At 42.5% G+C, this 24,487-nt stretch overlaps 1 protein-coding gene across 3 annotated transcripts in view; it reads left to right on the plus strand.

The window, feature by feature from the left end:
• Positions 1 to 24,487, plus strand: part of ank2a (ankyrin 2a, neuronal) — a 90,402-nt gene that overhangs the window by 14,822 nt on the left and 51,093 nt on the right. For all 3 annotated transcript variants that reach the window (XM_079278452.1, XM_079278453.1, XM_079278454.1), the window contains 13 exons: positions 205 to 416; positions 515 to 722; positions 1,004 to 1,100; positions 1,191 to 1,419; positions 1,964 to 2,089; positions 2,215 to 2,337; positions 2,446 to 2,478; positions 2,588 to 2,609; positions 14,459 to 14,536; positions 14,717 to 14,848; positions 15,034 to 15,174; positions 15,286 to 15,493; positions 15,814 to 15,892. In XM_079278452.1, the coding sequence (XP_079134578.1) occupies positions 205 to 416; positions 515 to 722; positions 1,004 to 1,100; positions 1,191 to 1,419; positions 1,964 to 2,089; positions 2,215 to 2,337; positions 2,446 to 2,478; positions 2,588 to 2,609; positions 14,459 to 14,536; positions 14,717 to 14,848; positions 15,034 to 15,174; positions 15,286 to 15,493; positions 15,814 to 15,892 (1,688 nt within the window). The remainder of the gene's footprint in view (positions 1 to 204; positions 417 to 514; positions 723 to 1,003; positions 1,101 to 1,190; positions 1,420 to 1,963; positions 2,090 to 2,214; positions 2,338 to 2,445; positions 2,479 to 2,587; positions 2,610 to 14,458; positions 14,537 to 14,716; positions 14,849 to 15,033; positions 15,175 to 15,285; positions 15,494 to 15,813; positions 15,893 to 24,487) is intronic.

The following is a 24,487-nucleotide window of genomic DNA, read 5'->3' on the forward strand; positions in this document are numbered from 1 at the left end:
TGCATCACAGCATTTTTTGATGCAACCAATACATGAAAACACAGCAGCACAGAAGCCATAATACGATAACATTAAGCCATGAGGAACGAATGCATGAAGGAAAACACCTTTGCAACACCTTTACACTTGAACCTTCATTCTCTAAACTTCACACAATTGACCGCTCATGTAGTATTTTATTCTCAATATTTCTACTCTTCACAGAACTTGATTCTCCTGAGGAGCTTGAAAAGAAAAGAATATGCCGCATCATCACCCGAGACTTCCCGCAGTATTTTGCGGTGGTGTCACGGATAAAGCAGGACAGTCATTTGATTGGACCAGAGGGCGGGGTCCTCAGTAGCACTCTCGTGCCCCAGGTCCAGGCTGTCTTCCCCGAGGGAGCCCTCACCAAAAAGATCAGAGTTGGGTTACAGGTAAGTACAGTGCATATTTCTTAGCCAGACACGAGTCAAATGTTCAAAGTTATGGCAACCGATAAAGTTATGTTGATACGCATTACACATTGTCCCAGGCTCAGCCCATTGATGTCGAGGTGGTGAGAAAGATTCTGGGTAACAAAGCCACGTTCAGCTCAATTGTCACATTGGAGCCAAGAAGGAGGAAGTTCCACAAACCGATCACGATGACAATCCCTATTCCCAAGAGCTCCAATAGTGAGGAGCCAAGCGGAGTGTACAGTGGGGAGACCCCCACCTTACGTTTGCTTTGTAGCATTACAGGTAAGTAGTGGGAATAATCAATCAGCAGAATCAGCAAACAATAAAATAAATAAAAGCATTTTCAGCTATCACTAGTTTGTGGTAATGTAGGACAGTCAAAATAAATACTCAAAATGTTACCTCTGTATTCTAATGTTTTCCAATGCAATTGTCATTTGGGCATTTTCCATCAATGCATGCTTGGATCCAGAAATCCTGTCATCATTTTTGTTTTCTATAAATACAAAAAAAAGTGAACAAACGTGACAGGCTGGGGAACAAATCATGGGTCTGTGTTTCAGGTGGAACGACTCCCGCCCAATGGGAGGACATAACCGGCTCCACGCCTCTCACCTTTGTTAACCAATGTGTGTCCTTCACCACAAACGTGTCGGCGAGGTAAATTCTCCCTCTAAAGTTTCCGTCACATCGAAGCTTAACACTTTCTTGATGTAGGTGATTTGACTAAATATGTCCTCATATTCCTAGGTTCTGGCTGATAGACTGCAGACAGATCCAGGAGTCGGTTAGCTTTGGCACTCAGCTGTACAGAGAAATCATCTGTGTTCCATACATGGCCAAGTTTGTCATCTTTGCCAAGACACTGGACCCCATTGAGGCCCGTCTGCGCTGTTTCTGCATGACGGACGACAAGATGGACAAGACCCTAGAGCAGCAAGAGAACTTCACTGAAGTTGCCCGGAGCCGAGATGTTGAGGTGGGGAATAAATAAGAAGAGGGCAAAGTGTGAGAAAGGATTTATGTAGGATATAACGAAGGATAGAAGTGTGAGAAAGGATTCCTCGAGGGTAAGAATGATAGAAGTGTGAGAAAGGATTCCTCGAGGGTATAAAGAAGGATAGAAGTGTGAGGAAGGATTCCTCGAGGATATAAAGGATAGAAGTGTGAGGAAGGATTCCTCGAGGATATAAAGAAGGATAGAAGTGTGAGGAAGGATTCCTCGAGGATGAAGGATAGAAGTGTGAGAAAGGATTCCTCAAGGATATAATGAAGGATGGAAGTGTGAGGAAGGATACCTCGAGGGTATAAAGAAGTATAGAAGCATATTGTGGAATAAGTGCACTGGATAGTGAAGAGTGGGTGTCAGGGACTCAAAAAGAGGTTAGTGCAGACACTGCCTACCAACTGGTTCTTACTTAATACATTTCATGTCCTTTAAAAATTCTGACAACACTGTTTGAGATTTGACGATTTTAACGGTTTGTTTGAATCAAGAAAACGTCTTTCATATCTCCACACAGGTGCTGGAAGGAAAACCCATATTTGCCGACTGCTTTGGAAACGTGGTGCCTCTAACCAAGAGCGGACAGCACCATGTCTTTAGCTTCTTTGCCTTCAAAGAGAACAGACTGGCCCTCTTCATCAAAGTATGACTCAACATTGGATAAAAATTTCTGAAATTTCTACTTATTTACTCAGAGAATCCGAAACGATATCTGTACATGAAAATATATGTAATAATGGGCTTAATTGTTGTTTAATTATTGGACAGATTAGAGACACAGCACAGGAGCCTTGTGGTCGCTTGTCCTTCACCAAGGAACCGCGCACATATCGTACACTAAACCACAATGCTATCTGCAACCTTAACATCACTCTCCCAACATACTCAAAGGTCAGTTTTAATACATCTCAAGTTGTATTTACATAACAATAGTGCAACATTTTTTGTTTCATTGTGTAACTGCATTGTTTTCTTTCTCTGTTTTATTCTTCTCTTCAGGAGTCTGATTCAGACCAAGATGCAGATGATGAGGTAAATAAAATGTACTTGATATAGTACCCCCAACAAAGGAAAAATAATTGGATAATAATTAGGTTGTAGCTAACTATGCTTTTTTTTTGTTTTTTTTGTTTTTTTGCAGAGCGAGAGGAGTGACAAGAAATGTAAGCTGAACTCTTGTTTTGTGTTAAACATTTTTAGAATTTTGTGATTTATTTTCACAAATCTTTCAGAAATGGGCCCATTAATTTGAGACATTTTGCAATCCATTTTTCAATGGTTGCTGTGTCTGTACTGAGGGTGCCACTATATAGTTATTCTATAAATATTTTGTCAAGTACAACACAATCTAAATTGGGGTCACATCACTTGACATAAGATCATAAAGGTTGTAAAGTATTAGTTTAGACATATTTACACCTTTATGTGCTAAGAAATGCACTGATTGAAACATGTTACTTTCCATTTGGATTAACCCTGCTCTCTTATTTTGCTCTACTAACACTGTATTGTTACTGAAAGCTATGCTATGGCTGATGTACTCTGCATTTCCCTCACTCCAAATCCCACTGACTTTCTCCCACCCATAACATTTTCTACATAACCTTTTTCTTTTAATCATAAATGAAGGTCAAAATAATACTTTTTATTCAAATCTGCTTAAAATCGCTTAGATTTTTAAGGTATTGATGTTAAAATTCCATATTATCCTGAAAATAATTTTGCTTTGTGGTAATAATATGCAGTATGAAAAGTATCCATTTTGACCACTCATTTTCTCTCATCCCATTCATTTAAAATTTTTACCAGTGGCATGCTGAGAAATAATTAAAAGACATCATTTTGTTTGTTCTTTTTAAAGTGCGTTGATTTATTGCTGATTTCTTTTTCATTATCACTCATTTTGTATGAATTTGGCCACTACTTTCATACCAACATTCCCGAGTTTCTTTCACTCGAGTTCCACAACAAATCAAATCCCTATTCACGTTTTTATATAACATAATTGACTTATTTGTAAGGAAAGTAAAATACTTTCCTTACAAATAATTATAAACTTTAAAACTGACCATCTAATAACCTGTAACAAAGACTATATTGCTTGATATTATTTCCTTACTTTACACCCCCTTCTATTCAACACCCTATTATTTGTTTGGATTCAAAGTTAATTGTGCTTTCTATGGTTTAACTTTAATGTTATAGGCAGACATGACTCTTCATGTCAGCAACAATCTTGAGAAGTTTTGTTTGTCTGTTATCCTTACTTCCTGTGCATTTGTTCCATATGTAGACATATCTGTTCTCTTTGGTTCTTTTATATTCTCTTCATATGTAGTGAAACAAATTATATTGATATTATTCTCGCCCATATTTTACCTGTTTTGTTCCTCCTCCTGGCTTTGCTTATGCTGTTGCTGCTCTTCTCCCCTCCAAACTCTTCTGGATCACTTTGTCATCTTCTTTTTGGTCTTATTTTCAAGACTTCCTTATCCTGTGTCATTCTTCTCCATACTCTGTGAACTGAAGATGGATTTTTGATCGCATTGTCTTGATCACAGTTTTCTGATGTCTCTCTTCCCCACTTCATTTGTCCCTTATGATCTTTACCCTTTTTGGTTATGAAACTCTTTCAATTGAAGATGATGAGTCTGAATCAACTGAGACATTCTCCCTGAGAACTAACCAACCTCTTGACCCTGCAACCCTTGCAAGCCCGGACCTTCTCTCAGACAAGTCGGACGTCCGATCATCTGCTATTTTAACTGCAGAGCAAATTGAGCACTTATCATATGAAGAGAGAGCTGGAGGTAGAGGGTTGGACGAAAAAGAGCCTTTGGCTATTGTGTTCAAAGACAGGTTGGAAAAGGTTGAAGGTATTCAAAGAAGTGGCATCAATGAAAATAGACAGGTACAAGGACAAGTACAAGGACAGGATGCTACAAAAGAGAAATGGAGTTCACTCTCTGAGACTAGGTCTGTTGAAAAAAAGTATCCCCCTGTCGAAGAACCAGTTTTCCAGGAGATTTGCATTGAGGGGACGACTTCAAGTAGATCTGCCACAGAGGTCAGAGACATGACAGGCATGGTCTCACAACTCAGCCTCGACATGGACCAATACCTTGAGGAGAGATCTGTAGTGACATGTAGTTCTCTAGAAGACCTTGTCCAAGATAAATTTGATCAGGTTATTGTAAAGCGCAATGGCAAACGGCGTCCACCAGACATCAAGAAACCTATTAGAAAGAAACTTAGAGACAGAGAGCGTTCTGGATGTAGTAGCTCTGAGGGTGAGCTGGAAATGATGAGCTCTGAAGAGTCTTTAGATGGCGATGTTGTTCTTAAGGAGAGTGCTCTTTTACCCACCACAGTCATGGATCCTCCAACTTCTCCTTCAGTGGTTGAGACACCTATAGGATCAATAAAGGAAAGACTTAAAGCTTTACAGAACAAAGCTGAAGAGGAGGGGGTGAACAAAGATACTCAGGAAGTAATTCCTCAGGCAAAATATTCTATTGCCAAAAGGAAGAATGAGGCAAACATGCCAGAACTTCCCAGACTTCCCAAGTCCCCTAAATCCCCCAGATCTCAGACGGAGAGATTAGAGGAGACTATGTCTGTTAAGGAACTGATGAACGCATTTCAGACTGGACAGGACCCTTCAAAAAGCAAAGCTGGCCTTTTTGAGCACAAAGCAGTGGCTTCTTCTTGTATTTCAACATTGATATCTGAATCAGGAGATTCTGATCAGATACAGAGGACAGAACAAAGTATTATGCAGGAGCCAAACTCCCAAACTCAGAGGCTCAAAAATGTCAATCAAGAGAGTGAAGTCAACAAATCTGACAAAACAGATGTAGACGATCAACCTGTAAGCTTAATTAACGAGAACTCAGAGGAATCACAGTTAATGTCATATAGTGCTTCTTTTGGTAAGACAGTCAAATTTGCTGATACAATTCAATGTGACGACGGAAGAGTTAGCCCACAGACAGAGGTGCCAGAAAAGGAGACTATGTCTGTGAAGGAGCTGATGAAAGCATTCGGGACAGGGCATGATCCCTCAAAAACCAAAGCTGGTGTGTCTACTTGCATTTCAACAACGATATCTGAATCAGGAGATTCTGAAGAAATAAACTCCATTAACCGAAATGCTCTGCAAGAGCCAAAATCCCAAATCCAAACTCAGAACCTCACCATTTTCTATCAACAGAGTGATGTCAAGAAATGTGACGAAACAGACACAGAGGATCAGCCAGTAAGCCTTATCAGAGATAACTCAAAGAAATCCCTATTCATTTCAGATAGTGCTTATTTTGGAAAGATGGTAACATTTGCTGATACAGTTCAATGTGATGACAGAAGTGTTAGCCCACAGAGAGAGACTTCAGAGTTGTCAGAGAAGGAGACTTTGTCAGTTAAGGAGCTGATGAAATCATTCCAGTCTGGGCATGATCCCTCAAAAAATAAAGCTGGGCTTTATGAACACGAAGCTGTTGCTTCTTCTTGTATTTCAACATTGAGATCTGAATCAGGAGATTCTGAAGAGATGGAGATGTCTGAGCAAGGTGCTACACAGAAGCCAAAATCCCAAACTCAGAATCTCACAAGTTTCCACCAACAGAGTGATGGCAAGGAATGTTATACAACAGACTTAAGGGATCGGCCAGTAAGCTTAAGAAGAGATAACTCTGAAGAATTACAGTTAATTTCAGATCGTTCTTATTTTGGAAAGACAGTAACATTTGCTGATACAATTCAGTGTGACAATGAAAATGTTAGCCAACAGAGAGAGGCATCAGATTCAGAGAAGGAAAGTGTGTCTGTTAAAGACCTGATGAAAGCCTTCCAGACTGGGCATGATCCTTCAGAATCTCAAGCTGGGCTTTATGAACACAACGTTATGGCTTCTTCCATTTCAACATTGATATCTGAATCAGGAAATTCTGAAGAGATACATACGACTGCACAAACGACTGAGCAAAGTCCTATGCAGGAGTCAAAGCCACAAACCCAAACTCAGAGCGTCACAATTGTCTATCAAGAGAGTGATGTCAAGAAATTTGACAAAACATACTTAGAGGATCGACCAGTAAGCTTAACCCCAGATGACTCTGAGGAGTCACAGTTCATTTCAGATGGCGCTTATTTTGGAAAGACAGTAACATTTGCTGATACAGTTCAGTGTGAGGATGGAGGTGTTATCCCACAGAGAGAGGCATCAGAGTTGTCAGAGAAAGAGACTACATCTGTTAAGGAGCTGATGAAAGCATTCCAGACTAGACAGGACCCTTTTAAAAGTAAAGCTGGTTTGGGTGAACACAATGCCAGCGCTTCTTCGTGTATTTCAACACTGATATCTGAATCAGTGGGTCCTGAAGAGATACGGATGACTCAACACAGTCCCACACAGGAGCCTAAATCGCAATCCCAAATACAAAATGTCACAATTTTCCATCCCCAAAGTGATAACGACATATGTGGAACATTGGACTTAGAAGCTCAAACAATAAACTTAATGAGCGATAACTCTGAGGAATTACAGCTAATTTCAGATATTGCTTATTTTGGAGAAACAATAGAAATTGATGATACAATTCAGTTTGATCATGTAAGGGTTTACCCTCAGAGAGAAGAGCCAGAGTTGTCAGGAAAGGGCAGAATGCAGTTAGAGGAACCGGTCATAGGCACTGGTAGGAGTTTATCTGAAGACCTACAGATCAGCCCTGATCGCCGACCTTCTGAGGACTTCAGTGCTGATATAAAGGCTGAGCTGGAAGACAGTCCTGAGTACCAGCTTTTCAAGCAGACTTCAACAGCTGAAGATTTAAGCAATCAGCTGGAGGCACCTCAGGAGGAATCCTTGGCTGATTTTGACACAAATCCAGCTTCCATCTCCAGTCCCTGTATAAAAAGTTATTTTGGGGAAGCTTCTCTTCTTGAGAATCAAATGAAAGATGATTATCTAAGTTCTGAGAGTCCCAAGCATGAATGTATGGCTGAATCCTCAAACCCGAGTGTTGATATTAGGACCCCTCGTTCCAGCTCAGAGGAGGGCGAGAATTATGAAGGACTCACAGTGACGGATCAAATGACGAATGAAATGTTTACTTACACTACTAGGAGAAAGGAAAACTACGTCATACTTTCACAGGAGGAGAGACTTCATAAAGCAAGCAAAGAAAGCACAACAATTGATCATGGAAGCAAAATATTCTTCACACAAACTGACACTGAAGTAACAGAGGTCAAAATTGGGGAGCCACAACCTCAAGAAGTCCACATTGAGAGGAACACCTCTAGCCAGGCATCCACTGCAGTAAAGGATATGTCAGGGATGTTGTCCTTAATGAGCAGTGAGTTGGATCAGTATCTAAAAGCTTGGCCTGTGGCACGTCAGCCACCAGGAGAGGATATTGTTCAGGAGAAATTTGAACAAACAATTCTAATAAAAGACAAAGATAAAGAAAATCTTGCATTTGTCACTGATGAAAATAACGGCGCAACAGCTGGTGGCAAAACAAAAGAAATAGATCATGCGCCGACAGAAGAACATCCACTTACATGGGGAGGTGAAGAAGAAGAAGAAGAAGAGAGTGAATTTGAAGAAGTAAACAATACATCAGGGTTGTTGTCAGTCAACGACTGGAATCAGTATGAAGAGGCTATGCCTGTGGCTAGTCGAACAATAAAGGAAGATAATGTGCAGGAAAAATTTGAAACTTTCCCATCTTTCACTGATGAAAATAAAGGAGTGACAGTAGATGGCACAATACAAGAAACAGATTGCGCAGCAGTGGAATGTAAGGTCACAAGGAAAGTTGAAGAAATGGTGAGGGAATTTGGAGAAACCAAAGCAACCTTGATTGAAGAACTCCCAATGAAGGAAGAGTGGGTAGAGAGAGAGGCTTCATATCAGCCATCTTCAAAAGTAAAAGACATGTCAGGCATGCAATCAGTGCTTAACAGTGACTTAGACAGGTACCTCGAGGACAGGCCAGTGAAATTCACGCATCCAGAAGAGGACGTTATCCAGGAGAAATTTGAAGAAGTTAATCTCACCGAAATCCATATATCCTCCAGGGAGGAGCAAACAATAACAACATGTGAAAAAACTCAAAAAGTAGCTGGTTTTGCTTTGCAGGATAATATAAGTGGAGAGACATATGAACCGAGTGGTGTGGTTGAACTCAAAGAACTTACACCAAGTTCTTTACTGGAGACATCAAGCCAAGATGTTTGCATCGAGAGGATAGGCCATGAACCATCTACAACTGAGAGGGATATGTCAGGCATGTTGTCACTTCTCAGTAGTGACTTGGATCAATATCTCGAGGAAAGGCCAGCGGCAATGCAATGCCACCCAGAAGAAGATGAACTAGTCATTGAGTGCTACAAACAAGTTAGACTGACAAGCAGTGATTTAAACAATAAGGTAGATGTAGAGGCCAATGAACATATGCACGCAGACGTAATTGGAGTCACAGAATTGTCACCAAGTTCTGAATTGGAGACACCACTCCAAGAAGTTTTCATGGAGAGAAAGTCCCAGCAACAACAGTCTGCAACTGAGAGGGATGTGACAGGTATGTTGTCACTGCTCAGTACTGACTTAAATCAGTACTTAAAGGAAAAGCCAGTGGCAATTCAACTCCACCCAGAAGAGCATCTAGTCCATGAGAGCTGCAAAGAAGTTTTTCTGACAAGCAGTAATTTGGAGGATAATACAGATGTAGAGGCAGAGGAACACCTACAGTCCAATGCAGTTGGAGTCACAGAATTGTCAACAAGTTCTGTATTGGAGACACCATTCCAAGAAGCTTGCGTGGAGAGTAAGACACAGCAACAACAGTCTGCAACTGAGAGGGATATGTCAGGCATGTTGTCACTGCTCAGTACTGACTTAAATCAGTACTTAAAGGAAAAGCCAGTGGCAAGTCAACTCCACCCAGAAGAGCATCTAGTCCATGAGAGCTGCAAAGAAGTTTTTCTGACAAGCAGTAATTTGGAGGATAATATAGATGTAGAGGCAGAGGAACACCTACAGTCCAATGCAGTTGGAGTCACAGAATTGTCAACAAGTTCTGTATTGGAGACACCATTCCAAGAAGCTTGCGTGGAGAGTAAGACACAGCAACAACAGTCTGCAACTGAGAGGGATATGTCAGGCATGTTGTCACTGCTCAGTACTGACTTAAATCAGTACTTAAAGGAAAAGCCAGTGGCAAGTCAACTCCACCCAGAAGAGCATCTAGTCCATGAGAGCTGCAAAGAAGTTTTTCTGACAAGCAGTAATTTGGAGGATAATATAGATGTAGAGGCAGAGGAACACCTACAGTCCAATGCAGTTGGAGTCACAGAATTGTCAACAAGTTCTGTATTGGAGACACCATTCCAAGAAGCTTGCGTGGAGAGTAAGACACAGCAACAACAGTCTGCAACTGAGAGGGATATGTCAGGCATGTTGTCACTGCTCAGTACTGACTTAAATCAGTACTTAAAGGAAAAGCCAGTGGCAATTCAACTCCACCCAGAAGAGCATCTAGTCCATGAGAGCTGCAAAGAAGTTTTTCTGACAAGCAGTAATTTGGAGGATAATACAGATGTAGAGGCAGAGGAACACCTACAGTCCAATGCAGTTGGAGTCACAGAATTGTCAACAAGTTCTGTATTGGAGACACCATTCCAAGAAGCTTGCGTGGAGAGTAAGACACAGCAACAACAGTCTGCAACTGAGAGGGATATGTCAGGCATGTTGTCACTGCTCAGTACTGACTTAAATCAGTACTTAAAGGAAAAGCCAGTGGCAAGTCAACTCCACCCAGAAGAGCATCTAGTCCATGAGAGCTGCAAAGAAGTTTTTCTGACAAGCAGTAATTTGGAGGATAATATAGATGTAGAGGCAGAGGAACACCTACAGTCCAATGCAGTTGGAGTCACAGAATTGTCAACAAGTTCTGTATTGGAGACACCATTCCAAGAAGCTTGCGTGGAGAGTAAGACACAGCAACAACAGTCTGCAACTGAGAGGGATATGTCAGGCATGTTGTCACTGCTCAGTACTGACTTAAATCAGTACTTAAAGGAAAGGCCAGTGGCAATTCAACTCCACCCAGAAGAGCATCTAGTCCATGAGAGCTGCAAAGAAGTTTTTCTGACAAGCAGTAATTTGGAGGATAATACAGATGTAGAGGCAGAGGAACACCTACAGTCCAATGCAGTTGGAGTCACAGAATTGTCAACAAGTTCTGTATTGGAGACACCATTCCAAGAAGCTTGCGTGGAGAGTAAGACACAGCAACAACAGTCTGCAACTGAGAGGGATATGTCAGGCATGTTGTCACTGCTCAGTACTGACTTAAATCAGTACTTAAAGGAAAAGCCAGTGGCAAGTCAACTCCACCCAGAAGAGCATCTAGTCCATGAGAGCTGCAAAGAAGTTTTTCTGACAAGCAGTAATTTGGAGGATAATATAGATGTAGAGGCAGAGGAACACCTACAGTCCAATGCAGTTGGAGTCACAGAATTGTCAACAAGTTCTGTATTGGAGACACCATTCCAAGAAGCTTGCGTGGAGAGTAAGACACAGCAACAACAGTCTGAAACTGAGAGGGATATGTCAGGCATGTTGTCACTGCTCAGTACTGACTTAAATCAGTACTTAAAGGAAAAGCCAGTGGCAAGTCAACTCCACCCAGAAGAGCATCTAGTCCATGAGAGCTGCAAAGAAGTTTTTCTGACAAGCAGTAATTTGGAGGATAATATAGATGTAGAGGCAGAGGAACACCTACAGTCCAATGCAGTTGGAGTCACAGAATTGTCAACAAGTTCTGTATTGGAGACACCATTCCAAGAAGTGTGCATGGAGCGAAAGTTACAGCAACAACAGTCTGCAACTGAGAGGGATGTGACAGGTATGTTGTCACTGCTCAGTACTGACTTAAATCAGTACTTAAAGGAAAGGCCAGTGATGATACATTGCCAGTCAAACGAGGAGGTAGTCCATGAGAGATTTGAAGAAGTTATACTTACAAAAGACACTAACAGAGAAACTCTTTCATTCTCCCCTGAACATAAGATGATGTCACAAGATAAAAATGCAGACTTTGTGAACCTCGATAAAAAGGGAGCTATAGAGAGTGGATGGCAGATAAGTTCCCATGAAGATGAAAGACTGAAGAGTTTTTCATCTGAGGAGGGTGAGGCGAAAAGCTCACCATGTGCAGCGTCGCATATTAATGACTCAACTGAAGGGGCAGTGGGCATTACAAAGCCATATGTGACAATGGATGACTCTAAAGATATTGTTGCTGATTCAATTCTCAAAATACACGATTTCCTGCAACTAACAAATAGGTCTGACACGTTACAACGACCGGACAATTTGATGAACCTAAACACTGTGCTTTCTGGTGACCCAGCTAAAGAGCTTTGTCATCAAGACTCGTTAGAGTCAAGTCCTCTCCTGGAGGATGGATCTTCAAAAAAATCCCCTGATTCAATTGAGCCAAGCCCAACCGGAGAATCCCCTAGTCCAGACTCTCTTGAGGGAAGTCCCACTCAATCAAAGGATACAGAACTTAAGATGCCAGCCAAGACAGCTGTGTACGAGGATTATGCCTCCCAGCTGAAAGCATGTTATTCTTCTGACAAAAGTTTTTACGGGGATGAAAGTGAGCAAGAAGAACAAGGAAATGACTGTGGGAACATCCAAATGGAAAGTGAGATAAATTACCTACATTCCTTCTCAGCAAAGACAGTGCCCGATGGCAGAATGTATTCCGACACCAAAATATGTGACAGTGAGAATCTTCACTTGCTCATAAGGAAAGACTCTCTCGATGCAGATGATAGTGAGGATGATACCACCAATAAACAGTTCACCCCAGAAGAAGAGATGTTTAAGATGGCTGCAAAGATCAAAACATATGAGGAGATGGAACAGGAGGCTAAAATAAAGAGAGACAAATCAGAGACAGTTGATCTCAGAAACGACGAGCCAGATCTAAAAGATTTTGCACAGCTTGAAGCTGAGAAACAGGTTCATCTTTGTCCTGCAAAGGACAGAAACCCACCAGATGAAACACTTGTTCGAACATCAGGTAATGAGAGAACCCTCGACCCATTTCAGTTTCAAGAGGGGAAGCTTTTTGAAATGACCAGAGGGGGAGCTATTGATATGACAAGAAGAAGTTTTGATGAAGGGGAAGGCTATGCATTTTTTCATATTGGGGAACATCCAGTTGATGAAGTTGTGCAAGAGGAGACTGAGGAATGTCAAACAACTTATTTAGCTTTAGAGAGTAGTGATTATAGTACAGATACAACCCTTGAAGAGATCCCCAAATCATATCTGACTCATGGTGTCAATGACACAATTCCTACTCCCAAACCCAGAACTCTCGTCAAACCCTCAAGTGACAAGTCACAAAGAGAGATGCTACTTTCTGAAGCTGATCTTGGCAGCTCCGTAGAGGTTCAGCTTGGTTCCCCCAGTGCTTTGGAGAGACTAACCAATATTCAAAGTGAGGTCGAAAACTTTGAAAGCCTTGGTCTAGGCTACCTAGACTCTACCATAGCTGACCTTCAATCAGACACATCCACAGTTGCCCATTCAGCGTACTCAGAGCAGAGCCATGATTCCTCAGACTCCTCTCCTGATGATGATGATGAGGAAGATGAAGAAGACCAGTGCTCAGTTATAGAGATGTCCTTTGCACAGGTTGGCATCCCAGCATATCATCAGGATTCATCCCCATCTTTGGAAATGACTATGAAAGACTCACAGAAATCTCAGCTTGATCAGGTTCAAAGAAAAGCAGAAAAAAGCTCAACTTTGGATCGTAGGACTAGATCTGAGGCTGATAGTGGCACAAGTAAAGCCTCTAATAAAGACTTTAGGAGTTATTCTGACAGCAGCGAACCCACTGATAAATCCAACCTTTCTCCATTCCAACTTTCTGTCACGATGCAACAGAAACCTCCAGCTCAGGCAATCTCCTCCTCTCCCCAAAGGAAAGAAATCCAACTCTCTACGACAACTGAAACATCGGCTAGGTCATCTTTGGATGCTGATTATATAAGCAGCGCTAGTCACAGGAGTCCAGACTCTGTTATCTCCACATATGACATTGTGGTCTTACGCAGTACTGATTCAGAGGTCAACCCGTTGCCAGGTGTGCAACCATCTTCTGGGAGAGAAGATGTATTTCAATCCAGGCCTGCCTGGGATGCTACGGTGGAAACTCAGATGCAGAGAATCTTCGATGAGCCAGCTCCAGACTGTACGCCAGGTATGGCCAGAACTACATGAGCTTTTGCTTTCCTATTTCTTCTCCTTGGCAGCAAGAGCCTTTTCCTCTTCCTAAGAACGTAATGCCACCATTAGTTATTATTGTGTGGTTTTCACTCGTTGTGATTTGTATTGTCCCATCTTTCATTGTGTTTTCGTATTTTGTGCGTGTGTGTGTATGTTTGTTGTGGTGTTTTGCACATTGGTAAGTCACTTTCCCATCTGTGTTTGTGTATATGCAATCTCAAGATTGAATGGCCATGTTGTTAAAGAAGTTGTAGCTTCAACAATTTGGATGCAGACTTCCATCGTATTGGGATCTGCTCTACTAATACGGCTTTACTAATCTTAGCATCCACATCGCTTAATAAGCACAATAATGTCAATGCTTACACGAATGATTAAAAGCATGATGTGCTAATTGTGACCAAATAATCATAGTATATATACAAGTCAACTTCTCCTCAATGACAAATCCAACCTTCGCGTTATCATCCATGTAAACATCACAGACCCACATTTCATTTGAGAGTATTACAGCCCATAACATAGAATCTTCAGGAAATAACATTGTAGATCTACACTTACAAAGTATATTACCATTGGTACCTGCAATGTGAAAAAAGATTACTTTGAAAAATGTAGGTAATGGTATTCTATGCTTTGAACTGTAGACCATGATATTAAAATGTAATGTTTGGCTCTGACGGTATTTTTTAGTGGATTGGCAGGATGATGCTGACAGGAAAGAGGAGACATTGGCTATCGTTGCAGATCTTCTTGGCTTCAGCTGGACTGGTAAGCTGTCAAACAATGCAATCGTTCTTCAAGTATTTGGTTTGAATTGGAACTGTTTATTTGTTCTCAGAACTGGGGGAATAGCTAAAAATGAATCCATGTTCTAGTACAAAAACACGCACATTATAGTTAATTTTAAAAAAACATTTTAATCCCTTGTTTTGTTACCCATCACTCTAGAACTGGCAAGAGAACTGGAATTCAGTGAGGTTGATATCCAATTAGTGAGAACAGGGAATCCTAATTCCCTCCAAGAGCAGAGCCATGCCTTGCTGCAACGCTGGGTTGAGCGAGAAGGCAAACATGCCACAGGTACATTGCTTGTAGATCTGACAGATTTGAATCGACATTTTTCCATGATTTGTTGGAAGATACTGAATGCTCTATTAGCTTTTTACTTTCATACGCTCCAGGTAATTTATGAGAACACATTTGCAATTTTTAAATGATTTCATTTTCTTTAACAGTATATTCATGAGTGATAAATTCTTCCACAGAGGATTGTCTGATTAAGAGACTAACCAAGATCAACCGCATGGACATCGTCCATCTCATTGAAACCCAGATGAACAAGTCAGTTCAAGAGCAGACGTCTAGAACTTATGCAGAGATAGAGAAGACACTGGATCACAGTGAAGGTAGTAACATCTCCAACCACTCAACTCAGCAAACTGTTTGAAAGCTCTATCTAACACCAGGCTGTATTTGTGTGTCTGCTAGCACTCTTATACATCATGTTGGTTTTTCAGTGTCAGTAGCCCTATCTTCAGTGCAAGATGATGCAGACAGCCCCAGAGTGAGAAGGGTTGAGTCTGACCGCAGACCACCCCCAGCTGTTTCTGAGGAGGACCTCTCAGTTGCTTCCCTACTGGATATTCCATCCTGGGCAGAGCCTGTTGGATACACCCACTCAGAGAGCATGCATGGTGACCTGTTGGAGGAGCTCGAGATCCCACAGTAAATGATTGATTTGAAATTATTCCTGATTCTGCAGCACACATTAGCAGCATAATATAGTGCCACATCATTCGACGTGCTTCAACTGACAGCCATGGCACACACCAGACACGCAATATAGGCATGGAGACAAAAAAACACAAACCATGTTGATGCTGGGAAATAGAACAGTGTCATATCCTGACACAAGGAGGTTGCAGATATTTGCCCCATGCCCATTGTTTATGCGGGTTGCCCTTTAGTCTTGTTAGATTAGAGCTTTGGCATATCACATTCATCCAAGGCATATTTTGTGACCTAGCCTTCCTCTTGTGTTACAGTGAATTGAACCCTAACCTGTGGACCTCTGAGGATGTAATTACAGCGGGAACTACAAGTTATGACAACTTGGATGAGCAAGTAAGTATGCTTGCTACTTCAAAAGAAGCAGCACTCGGGAGCCAAGTAACTCAGGTTTTTGACCCCAAAGTGAAAGACCAGCAAGATTGCTGCAGTGTTGAAGTTCATGCCATCATGCCGTACCAAGATGGCACTCAGTGCCAAGTCAAAGATGACTCCAGCCAATCCTTACCATTGAAGCAGTGTGGTTGTGAGGATGAGCAAGGGCAATCACCTGCAATTCTGAAGTTACCATCATCTATATCTATCAAAGACTTTGGTTTGAGCCTATCAGAGTCAGACCAAGCTGAGACTGACTTCAGTGAGATTTGTGATGAGTTTTCCTATACACCACAATACACAGACGCAGCTAAAACCATTGTCAGAAGAATTTCTGACAACCCTAGCCTGTTCCACCAATCAACTCTGGCCATGACTGAAGATGACATAGATGTAGCTCAAAAAAGCAAGCTCTCTCAGAAGTGTACTGATGAGATCACAGCAGAAGTACTGTCTGGTCATGACAAGATACCGCAGGCTTTAGGTGTGAACATGGACTGTAAACCCTTCAAGTCAAGCAAGAAAGAAAATACGAAATCCCAAGTGGACAGTGATGGGTATCTGGAAAACATGCCCTTCATTGATGATTTGATTGAACCCATTATTGCTACAGCCAAGTACAGCATGGTGAAACCATTCAAAATGAAGGTACCAAAGACCAATTTGCCACACAGTCTGACAAGTGGCCCTGCTCACATGGCTTATGACTCAACTGATATCAACCATCTTGCACAACAGTCACCTAAGAAAGATGTGACATTACGTTGCACTTTTATAGCGAACAGCCCTTTGACCCCTGATTCTTTGGCAAATAAAAAGCAATGTGGCTCATTTTCACCTGTTGAAGAAAGGGGTATATTCCCTGTAGAGGCATGGATATTAAATGACCCCATAGCTAGACCGACGTCCCCTGAATCTTTAATGTCATTCAGTTGTTCTCGGGCAATGTCACCTAATTTTGTCACCTTACCTGCAGAATGTTCAAGTATGTTGGATGGCAGCCGGGCACTCTCTTCAAGGTCTGATCCTTGTAGTTTACAAGATGTTAACAATAATTTCACTGAAAATGAATTTGACCTCAGTCAATCAAATACAAATGAGTGTGCACCACTGTTTGGTTTGAGAGATTCTGCCACACACTCCTTTTGTTCGGAGTCATTAGAATATTGGAATGACTATATGTCACTAACCCCTGACTCTCAAGTACCTAAATATAGTTTACCTATACCGGAAGGTGTACAGATAAAGAGAGATTTTAGGGTATTCTCATCTGTGACATCAGATACTGAATCTGATGACTTTTTAGAAGGGGATTGCCGACCATTCTCACCAGACTCACAGACTTCTCAGTGCAGTTTCTCATTTCTTGAACTCTTGCTCTCAGAACCTATACGCACCCAACTTATGAGTCAGTACTGTGATTATTATTTAGTATATTCAGGAGGGAATCCACCCTCACCACTACTGACCTTAGCTTCTTACACTACAGTCTACAACGAACTGGATCAGGGGAGCCATTTGACACCAGAATTAGTAGCTTCAGATCACGTGCAATATTCTATGAATGCTCCTTCATCACCTCTTAATGAATGGTTGGATGAAAAAAGCACAGATGCACCAGATTTATTGACATTTCATGCAAAAGCTGAAGAAAGGGCATCTCTGTTAACAACTGCTATTTCAACAGCAAAATATCTTACATATGCAGATGTCAAAAGTACCCAAATTGCAGATTCAGGCTGTTCCAGTCAAACAGAAAAGTCATTTGAATGCTTGCCATCACAAGGTCAGTCACATAATGATTTAACAAACATTACACAAAACACCTTACAACACAATGAAATGCAAGATGCCATGAATTACAAAAGTCACGAACAATATGAAGAAACTTATCATGCGCTCAAGCAACTACCTCCATCCAAACCAATGGTCTTTAACTTGGTAAAGAGACCAAAATACATTTTAGAGTTTATAAATAACATAGTTTCAATGTCAAACACAGAGACGTTTTTAATTAGGACTGAAAACAGAGAAGGCAATTGTAGATGTGAAGATGGCTTGAAAATATTAGGAGCGCAGTCCCATAAGTCAAAAACATTTTTGGGAGAAACATATAAGGATTTATTCCTTGAAAACACATTGGATGAAACAAAACAGGATTCTCCAAAGTCTGCATTTTTCCCCGACCGAAGCGCATCCTCACCAAAATCTGTGGCGTCAGATGAGCAGTGTTCTTTGTCTTCTTGCATGACATTTGGCGCAATGAAGAGTCAACATTGTAACTACTACTTACAGTACTGTGAAAGTAGACCAGTATCACCTCTTTCAACACTGTCCGATGTTGAGTATTCTGGATTTTGTCTCGAGGAAGTGTTTGGCAACAACAGACCAGATACCCCAGATTCATTTACTTCACAAGTTGACGCTAAACACACAAGTGTAAATGTAACTGCGTCCCCGCCATTGGTCACTGCAAGACCTCTTACATATGCAGATGTTGTGCGGGGCATTACACATGAAAGACAAGCAGACGCTTCTTTGGTTTGCAAACCATTTGACTTCACGCTTATCCGCCGTCCATCAGTGTCGTCACACATGGAGTCCACTCACTCCGCCATTGAGGACTGGCTCACCAATGTAAGACCACTGTCTCCCGAGTCAGTGGCGTCTCAAAGTGATGATAGGCCCCTCTCTCCTGATTCACCTGTTCCTCAGTTCCGATCTTCCCAAATCTGTTACGATGTGGAAACGTCTAGGCACCTGTCATTTACTCCACAATCAACATTTTCAGACTGGGAAGACACTGACTTGTGTCTGGAAACCCTGTTTGATGAAACCAGACCAGAGTCCCCACAGTCACCTTCATCAGACTTTGAACTTGATCAATTACTTAGTAGCAGGGCTTTGTCCCCAGAATCTGTGTCTTCCGATTTGGACTTTTTGCTCCTTCAGGACTGGTTGGTAGACTTTAGAGCATCCTCCCCAGAATCTGTGGTGTCAGTTGAGCAGCAGTCTTTTTCTACATACATGACATTTAACAAGATGAAGAGTCAACATTGTAACTACTACTTACAGTACTCTGAAAGTAGACCAGTATCACCTCTTTCAACACTGTCAGATATTGAGTATTCCAGATTTTGTCTCGAGGAATTGTTTTGCAACAACAGACCAGATTCCCCAGATTCACTTACTTTACAAGTTGACGCTAAACACACAAGTGTAACTGTAACTGCGTCCCCACCATTGGCCACTGCAAGACCTCTTACATATGCAGATGTTGTGCGGGGCATTACACATGAAAGACAAGCAGACGCTTCTTTGGTTTGCAAACCATTTGAGTTAATGCTTATCCGCTGTCCATCAGTGTCATCACACATGGAGTCCACTCACTCCGCCATTGAGGACTGGCTCACCAATGTAAGACCACTGTCTCCCGAGTCAGTGGCGTCTCAAAGTGATGATAGGCCCCTCTCTCCTGATTCACCTGTTCCTCAGTTCGGATCTTCCCAGAACAGTTACATTGTGGAACCGTGTAGGCACCTGTCATTTACACCACAATCAACATTTTCAGACTGGGAAGGCACTGATTTGTGTCTGGAAACCCTGTTTGATGAAACCAGACCAGAGTCCCCACAGTCAACTTCATCAGACTTTGACCTTGATGATTTATTTACAAGCAGGGCGTTGTCCCCAGAATCTGTGTCTTCCGATTTTGACTTTTTGCATCTGCAGGAGTGGCTATCAGACTTTAGAGCATCCTCCACACAATCTGTGGCATATGAAAGTCAACATAGGCACCTCTCTCCTGATTCACCTGTTCCTCAGTTCCAATCTTCCCAAATCTATTACGATGTGGAACCGTCTAGGCACCTGTCATTTACACCACAATCAACATTTTCCGACTGGGAAGACACTGATTTGTGTCTGGAAACCCTGTTTAATGAAACCAGACCAGAGTCCCCACAGTCAACTTCATCAGACTTTGAACTTGATCAATTATTTAGTAGCAGGGCTTTGTCCCCAGAATCTGTGTCTTCCGATTTGGACTTTTTGCTCCTTCAGGACTGGTTGGTAGACTTTAGAGCATCCTCCCCAGAATCTGTGGTTTCAGTTGAGCAGCAGTCTTCTTCTCTGCACAGGACAATTGGCCAGATAAAGAGTCAACATTGTAACTACTACTTACAGTACTCTGAAAGTAGACCAGTATCACCTCTTTTAACACTGTCCGATGTTGAGTATTCTGGATTTTGTCTCGGGGAAGTGTTTGGCAACAACACACCAGATACCCCAGATTCATTTACTTTACAAGTTGACGCTAAACACACAAGTGTAAATGTAACTGCGGCCCCACCATTGGCCACTGCAAGACCTCTTACATATGCAGATGTTGTGCGGGGCATTACAGATGAAAGACAAGCAGACGCTTCTTTGGTTTGCAAACCATTTGACTTCACGCTTATCCGCCGTCCATCAGTGTCGTCACACATGGAGTCCACTCACTCCGCTATTGAGGACTGGCTCACCAATGTCAGACCACTGTCTCCCGAGTCAGTGGCATCTCAAAGTGATGATAGGCCCCTCTCTCCTGATTCACCTGTTCCTCAGTTCCGATCTTCCCAGAACAGTTACATTGTGGAACCGTGTAGGCACCTGTCATTTACACCACAATCAACATTTTCAGACTGGGAAGGCACTGATTTGTGTCTGGAAACCCTGTTTGATGAAACCAGACCAGAGTCCCCACAGTCAACTTCATCAGACTTTGACCTTGATGAATTATTTACAAGCAGGGCGTTGTCCCCAGAATCCGTGTCTTCTGATTTTGACTTTTTGCATCTGCAGGAGTGGCTATCAGACTTTAGAGCATCCTCCACACAATCTGTGGCATATGAAAGTCAACATAGGCACCTCTCTCCTGATTCACCTGTTCCTCAGTTCCGATCTTCCCAAATCTATTACGATGTGGAACCGTCTAGGCACCTGTCATTTACACCACAATCAACATTTTCCGACTGGGAAGACACTGATTTGTGTCTGGAAACCCTGTTTGATGAAACCAGACCAGAGTCCCCACAGTCAACTTCATCAGACTTTGAACTTGATCAATTATTTAGTAGCAGGGCTTTGTCCCCAGAATATGTGTCTTCCGATTTGGACCTTTTGCTCCTTCAGGACTGGTTGGTAGACTTTAGAGCATCCTCCCCAGAATCTGTGGTTTCAGTTGAGCAGCAGTCTTCTTCTCTGCACAGGACAATTGGCCAGATAAAGAGTCAACATTGTAACTACTACTTACAGTACTCTGAAAGTAGACCAGTATCACCTCTTTTAACACTGTCCGATGTTGAGTATTCTGGATTTTGTCTCGGGGAAGTGTTTGGCAACAACACACCAGATACCCCAGATTCATTTACTTTACAAGTTGACGCTAAACACACAAGTGTAAATGTAACTGCGGCCCCACCATTGGCCACTGCAAGACCTCTTACATATGCAGATGTTGTGCGGGGCATTACAGATGAAAGACAAGCAGACGCTTCTTTGGTTTGCAAACCATTTGACTTCACGCTTATCCGCCGTCCATCAGTGTCGTCACACATGGAGTCCACTCACTCCGCTATTGAGGACTGGCTCACCAATGTCAGACCACTGTCTCCCGAGTCAGTGGCATCTCAAAGTGATGATAGGCCCCTCTCTCCTGATTCACCTGTTCCTCAGTTCCGATCTTCCCAGAACAGTTACATTGTGGAACCGTGTAGGCACCTGTCATTTACACCACAATCAACATTTTCAGACTGGGAAGGCACTGATTTGTGTCTGGAAACCCTGTTTGATGAAACCAGACCAGAGTCCCCACAGTCAACTTCATCAGACTTTGACCTTGATGAATTATTTACAAGCAGGGCGTTGTCCCCAGAATCCGTGTCTTCTGATTTTGACTTTTTGCATCTGCAGGAGTGGCTATCAGACTTTAGAGCATCCTCCACACAATCTGTGGCATATGAAAGTCAACATAGGCACCTCTCTCCTGATTCACCTGTTCCTCAGTTCCGATCTTCCCAAATCTATTACGATGTGGAACCGTCTAGGCACCTGTCATTTACACCACAATCAACATTTTCCGACTGGGAAGACACTGATTTGTGTCTGGAAACCCTGTTTGATGAAACCAGACCAGAGTCCCCACAGTCAACTTCATCAGACTTTGAACTTGATCAATTATTTAGTAGCAGGGCTTTGTCCCCAGAATCTGTGTCTTCCGATTTGGACCTTTTGCTCCTTCAGGACTGGTTGGTAGACTTTAGAGCATCCTCCCCAGAATCTGTGGTTTCAGTTGAGCAGCAGTCTTCTTCTCTGCACAGGACAATTGGCCAGATAAAGAGTCAACATTGTAACTACTACTTACAGTACTCTGAAAGTAGACCAGTATCACCTCTTTTAACACTGTCCGATGTTGAGTATTCTGGATTTTGTCTCGGGGAAGTGTTTGGCAACAACACACCAGATACCCCAGATTCATTTACTTTACAAGTTGACGCTAAACACACAAGTGTAAATGTAACTGCGGCCCCACCATTGGCCACTGCAAGACCTCTTACATATGCAGATGTTGTGCGGGGCATTACAGATGAAAGACAAGCAGACGCTTCTTTGGTTTGCAAACCATTTGACTTCACGCTTATCCGCCGTCCATCAGTGTCGTCACACATGGAGTCCACTCACTCCGCCATTGAGGACTGGCTCACCAATGTCAGACCACTGTCTCCCGAGTCAGTGGCATCTCAAAGTGATGATAGGCCCCTCTCTCCTGATTCACCTGTTCCTCAGTTCCGATCTTCCCAGAACAGTTATATTGTGGAACCGTGTAGGCACCTGTCATTTACACCACAATCAACATTTTCAGACTGGGAAGGCACTGATTTGTGTCTGGAAACCCTGTTTGATGAAACCAGACCAGAGTCCCCACAGTCAACTTCATCAGACTTTGACCTTGATGAATTATTTACAAGCAGGGCGTTGTCCCCAGAATCCGTGTCTTCTGATTTTGACTTTTTGCATCTGCAGGAGTGGCTATCAGACTTTAGAGCATCCTCCACACAATCTGTGGCATATGAAAGTCAACATAGGCACCTCTCTCCTGATTCACCTGTTCCTCAGTTCCGATCTTCCCAAATCTATTACGATGTGGAACCGTCTAGGCACCTGTCATTTACACCACAATCAACATTTTCCGACTGGGAAGACACTGATTTGTGTCTGGAAACCCTGTTTGATGAAACCAGACCAGAGTCCCCACAGTCAACTTCATCAGACTTTGAACTTGATCAATTATTTAGTAGCAGGGCTTTGTCCCCAGAATCTGTGTCTTCCGATTTGGACCTTTTGCTCCTTCAGGACTGGTTGGTAGACTTTAGAGCATCCTCCCCAGAATCTGTGGTTTCAGTTGAGCAGCAGTCTTCTTCTCTGCACAGGACAATTGGCCAGATAAAGAGTCAACATTGTAACTACTACTTACAGTACTCTGAAAGTAGACCAGTATCACCTCTTTTAACACTGTCCGATGTTGAGTATTCTGGATTTTGTCTCGGGGAAGTGTTTGGCAACAACACACCAGATACCCCAGATTCATTTATTTTACAAGTTGACGCTAAACACACAAGTGTAAATGTAACTGCGGCCCCACCATTGGCCACTGCAAGACCTCTTACATATGCAGATGTTGTGCGGGGCATTACAGATGAAAGACAAGCAGACGCTTCTTTGGTTTGCAAACCATTTGACTTCACGCTTATCCGCCGTCCATCAGTGTCGTCACACATGGAGTCCACTCACTCCGCCATTGAGGACTGGCTCACCAATGTCAGACCACTGTCTCCCGAGTCAGTGGCATCTCAAAGTGATGATAGGCCCCTCTCTCCTGATTCACCTGTTCCTCAGTTCCGATCTTCCCAGAACAGTTATATTGTGGAACCGTGTAGGCACCTGTCATTTACACCACAATCAACATTTTCAGACTGGGAAGGCACTGATTTGTGTCTGGAAACCCTGTTTGATGAAACCAGACCAGAGTCCCCACAGTCAACTTCATCAGACTTTGACCTTGATGAATTATTTACAAGCAGGGCGTTGTCCCCAGAATCCGTGTCTTCTGATTTTGACTTTTTGCATCTGCAGGAGTGGCTATCAGACTTTAGAGCATCCTCCACACAATCTGTGGCATATGAAAGTCAACATAGGCACCTCTCTCCTGATTCACCTGTTCCTCAGTTCCGATCTTCCCAAATCTATTACGATGTGGAACCGTCTAGGCACCTGTCATTTACACCACAATCAACATTTTCAGACTGGGAAGGCACTGATTTGTGTCTGGAAACCCTGTTTGATGAAACCAGACCAGAGTCCCCACAGTCAACTTCATCAGACTTTGACCTTGATGAATTATTTACAAGCAGGGCGTTGTCCCCAGAATCCGTGTCTTCTGATTTTGACTTTTTGCATCTGCAGGAGTGGCTATCAGACTTTAGAGCATCCTCCACACAATCTGTGGCATATGAAAGT

The sequence above is a fragment of the Melanostigma gelatinosum genome (assembly GCF_949748355.1).
Source record: "Melanostigma gelatinosum genome assembly, chromosome: 11".
Lineage (NCBI taxonomy): Eukaryota > Metazoa > Chordata > Actinopteri > Perciformes > Zoarcidae > Melanostigma > Melanostigma gelatinosum.